The sequence below is a fragment of the Camellia sinensis genome, chromosome 7 (assembly GCF_055761805.1).
Source record: "Camellia sinensis isolate YWXY chromosome 7, ASM5576180v1, whole genome shotgun sequence".
Lineage (NCBI taxonomy): Eukaryota > Viridiplantae > Streptophyta > Magnoliopsida > Ericales > Theaceae > Camellia > Camellia sinensis.
In genome coordinates this window covers 79,389,244-79,392,442 of record NC_138967.1, presented here as the reverse complement: position 1 = coordinate 79,392,442, position 3,199 = coordinate 79,389,244, and the positions used below count along the sequence as shown (strand labels likewise).

At 50.5% G+C, this 3,199-nt stretch overlaps 1 protein-coding gene across 1 annotated transcript; it reads left to right on the top strand.

Annotated features, from left to right (window-relative positions):
* Positions 1–1,041: 1,041 nt before the first annotated feature.
* Positions 1,042–2,577, top strand: LOC145794695 (uncharacterized). The gene is made up of 3 exons (XM_082877084.1): positions 1,042–1,631; positions 1,714–1,812; positions 2,023–2,577. The coding sequence occupies exons 1-3, from the start codon at positions 1,227–1,229 to the stop codon at positions 2,437–2,439; spliced, it is 921 nt and encodes a 306-aa protein (XP_082733210.1). The 5' UTR covers positions 1,042–1,226; the 3' UTR covers positions 2,440–2,577.
* Positions 2,578–3,199: the final 622 nt, after the last annotated feature.

Sequence of the window (3,199 nt, the reverse complement as noted above, 5' to 3'; positions counted from 1 at the left end):
TGGCTCCCGCAGTGTGCGAGGATATGGTTCTACCATGGCGCGGGATTGGTATGCTGAGCTCCCGGAGGGCGTCAGGGGTTTGGTAGACTTGGCAGGGTTTGGGCCCTTCTGCGCCGGGTTGTCACGCTGTCCTGCCCGGAGGACCTTGATGGCAGCTTTGGTAGAGAGATGGTGGGACACCACTAATTCCTTTCATTTCTCTGCTACCGGGGACATGACTATGACCCCTTTTGATTTTGCTGTATTGACCGGCCTTGATGTCGGAGGTTGGGCCATCCCATACGATGAGGATATGGGCGAGTGGGAGGCCGCCTGGATGTATTTGTTGGGGGCTCGCCCACCTGTTGATAGGGTCTCTGGGAGAGTCCGCTATACTTGGTTTTCCTCCCATTTTCGGCGGGCTGAGATGATGCCCGAGACTCCTGAGGAGACAGAGCAGTATACTCGTGGCTTCCTGATGTTCCTCTTCGGGACTACCCTGTTTGCCGACAGAGGGAACACCATTGGGTTATACCTGTTGAGCGCTCTGGTTGACCTATCACAGGTCAGTAGATATGATTGGGGTGGCGCTGGCCTGGCTACCCTCTACTTTTACATGAGCGCGACCTCCCGCGGGCGGGGCGATTTGCTTGGCGGCTACTGGAGAGCTTGGGAGGTACTTTCTGTCCCCTCGATTTACATTTCTGCTCTTCATTACTTGTACATTGCACACACAGCGTACTTTTACAGTCTGCATTTTGCTCTCAGCATTTCGTATTTACATTCTGCACTGCTTTTCTCAGCTATGGGCTTATGTATATTTCCCATCGTTAGCCCCAGTGCTGGAGGTGGTGGGGATTCCCGTGACCCCATATTCATTGATATTTGAGGGCCCGCACCGGGCGAGGCCTCGAGAGACCCTGGTTCGCCTGCGACAGTACTTCGACACTGTGCGACACTCAGAGGTACTTCAGAAGTTTCAGTCCTTTTCATTTTCATCTTTGATTTGTTCTGTATATTCTTGTTCTCTGATTGGTTTATACATTTATCATCCGCAGATTACTTGGCAGCCTTGGGCACCTCTGGGTGATGATCTCTTACTTCAGTATACCGGAGCATCAGGCATCTCCCGGTATAGGGTCCTGCTCGAAGGGCCAGTCGGCAGAGTCTGGTTCCTGGGGGAGCGCTTTCTGTGCCAGGTACGGGGGTATCTTTCCCAGGATGTTCCCGCGGTACCTCCGGCTAGTATGCGGACCGCTGACGGGCTCTCTTACTCAGAGGTAGTCGGCGCCATGCTAGGCAGCGATGCTTTGTTATATGTTGCGGAGGGGGACTACGCCACCTATCGTCACATATATTTGATGCCTCCATTGACAGAGGCTCGTATTCCGATGATGAGACCTGCCGGTATGTCATCCTCGGATCAGGCTCAGGCTCGGGCTACAGACATCCCTTCTTCTAGCAGGGCTGGCGCATCTAGAGGTGGGAGTAGACCGTTTCCTCCGAACCCGTCGATTCATCCTCATCTGGGATGGCCAGATATGCCTACTGAGTTGATGGCGTGGCAGTATGGGACTAGCTCTCCGATTCCAGTTCCACTAGAGCCTCGGATGCCCAGTGATCGATATGCCATTGATCCGGACTCACCGCCGGTACGCTCCACTTTCGTCATTCATCATTCCAGATGTTTAAATACTCATTTGTTCACTGATGATTATGAACTCATTTTTGCAGCCATCGCGAGGGTACATGGAGGAGATGGTTGAGCTGGTGGCCACACTCGAGGGCATGGTCCTACGCAGGGAGGCACAGTTGTCTGTTGCGGGCATTCAGGTACCCTTCAGTTTTTCCTGGTATTTATCATACTTCTGATGACATGCTGATTTCTACTGCATTGATAGACTACTTGTGTAGAGCACATCTGACACACACCTCACTTGTACACTGTATTTACATGCACCCACTTTACGTAGCTTTTGCTTGTATCTGCATCTGATGTATATATTCGGACTGATGTATTTGAATTGAACTCTTTGTTTTCAGATGCCTTCATGGTCCGGTCAGCCACAGACCAGGCCACCTGGGCCTCATTGGGGAGCTGGGCCATCTGGGCCTTATCAGGGAGCTGGGCCATCCGGGCCTTATCAGGGGGAGGGGTCATCTCGGCCTTCCCGAGGAGCCGGGCCATCTAGGCCATTTCGAGGAGCTCGAGGGGGACCTGTCCGCAGACGCAGGGCTCATGTTGTGGAGGTGGAGTCTGATGAGGAGGAGGAGGAGGAGGCTACCGACCGTCAGTTCGAGACATCTGTCGAGGAGGGAGGCTCCGGTTTTGGCTCGGGGAACAGAGGCGAGGCTGAGGAGGATCCTGAGGACGACAGCTCCGACTCTGATGATGGTGTGGAGGTTGTTCCACAAAAGAGGACCAGGCGGGCTTCTTGTTCCCGTTCCCGAGGATTTTGATGTTGTTATTTCCATGCTTTATTTTTCTTTTTACTAGTAGTTTGTAGCACTTTGCACATTGTTAGGCAGTTTTGTTTTTGTAAAACCTGTACCTTTTGTTCGTTGTAAAGCATGATGAAATGAAATAGCTTTTGAAAAGGTGTTTGTATTTTGAACTTTTAGTATCGTATCGCATCAATTTGTTTTGCACAAGAAATGAATTTGAATGGTAATGCGCATTGTAATCACCAAATCAGGTAGTGAACCGACGCAACGAACTAAACAACCCAACTTACTAAGATATAACAGAATCTTTAGCAAGTTTACAACTCGATAACCAAAAAGCAACAATGCAAACAAACAAGACTTTAACAAAATTTGCTTAAAAAGAGAGCAAGGACTCAAAACACAAAACACGTCCGCTCGACAAACAACTCGATAAACAAAGTACAACAACTCGATAAGCAAAAAGCTTAAAAACAAAAGGTGTACTTCTGACGATCTGGGCATCGGAACGCGTCTGAAATGAAGGCCTTCGGCTCTCCTGTTGTATGGTAATGCTTGGAGTTCTCCTTCGAAGAGCAAGACAAGGCCGAGGGGACACACTGCAACATTGCCAGTCATCCATGGGAGCTGGCCGGCCAGAGATATGCCACGGCATGGAGGACTAGAGAGTTTCTGGCCCCTGTTTCAACCTTCAGTTGCGCTTTGTTAGATGAATATGTGGATTGGCTCAAAAAAGGAGGTACAAGTTGGGCCCAGCTTGGCATCAGATATCCCG

Excerpts from the sequence above, each read along its gene's own strand:
- LOC145794695 (XM_082877084.1), top strand. The coding sequence starts at position 1,227 with ATGCGGACCGCTGACGGGCTCTCTTACTCAGAGGTAGTCGGCGCCATG. Across the intron at positions 1,632-1,713 it reads TTGATCCGGACTCACCGCCG|CCATCGCGAGGGTACATGGA; the intron begins GTACGCTCCACT and ends TCATTTTTGCAG. Across the intron at positions 1,813-2,022 it reads TGTCTGTTGCGGGCATTCAG|ATGCCTTCATGGTCCGGTCA; the intron begins GTACCCTTCAGT and ends CTTTGTTTTCAG.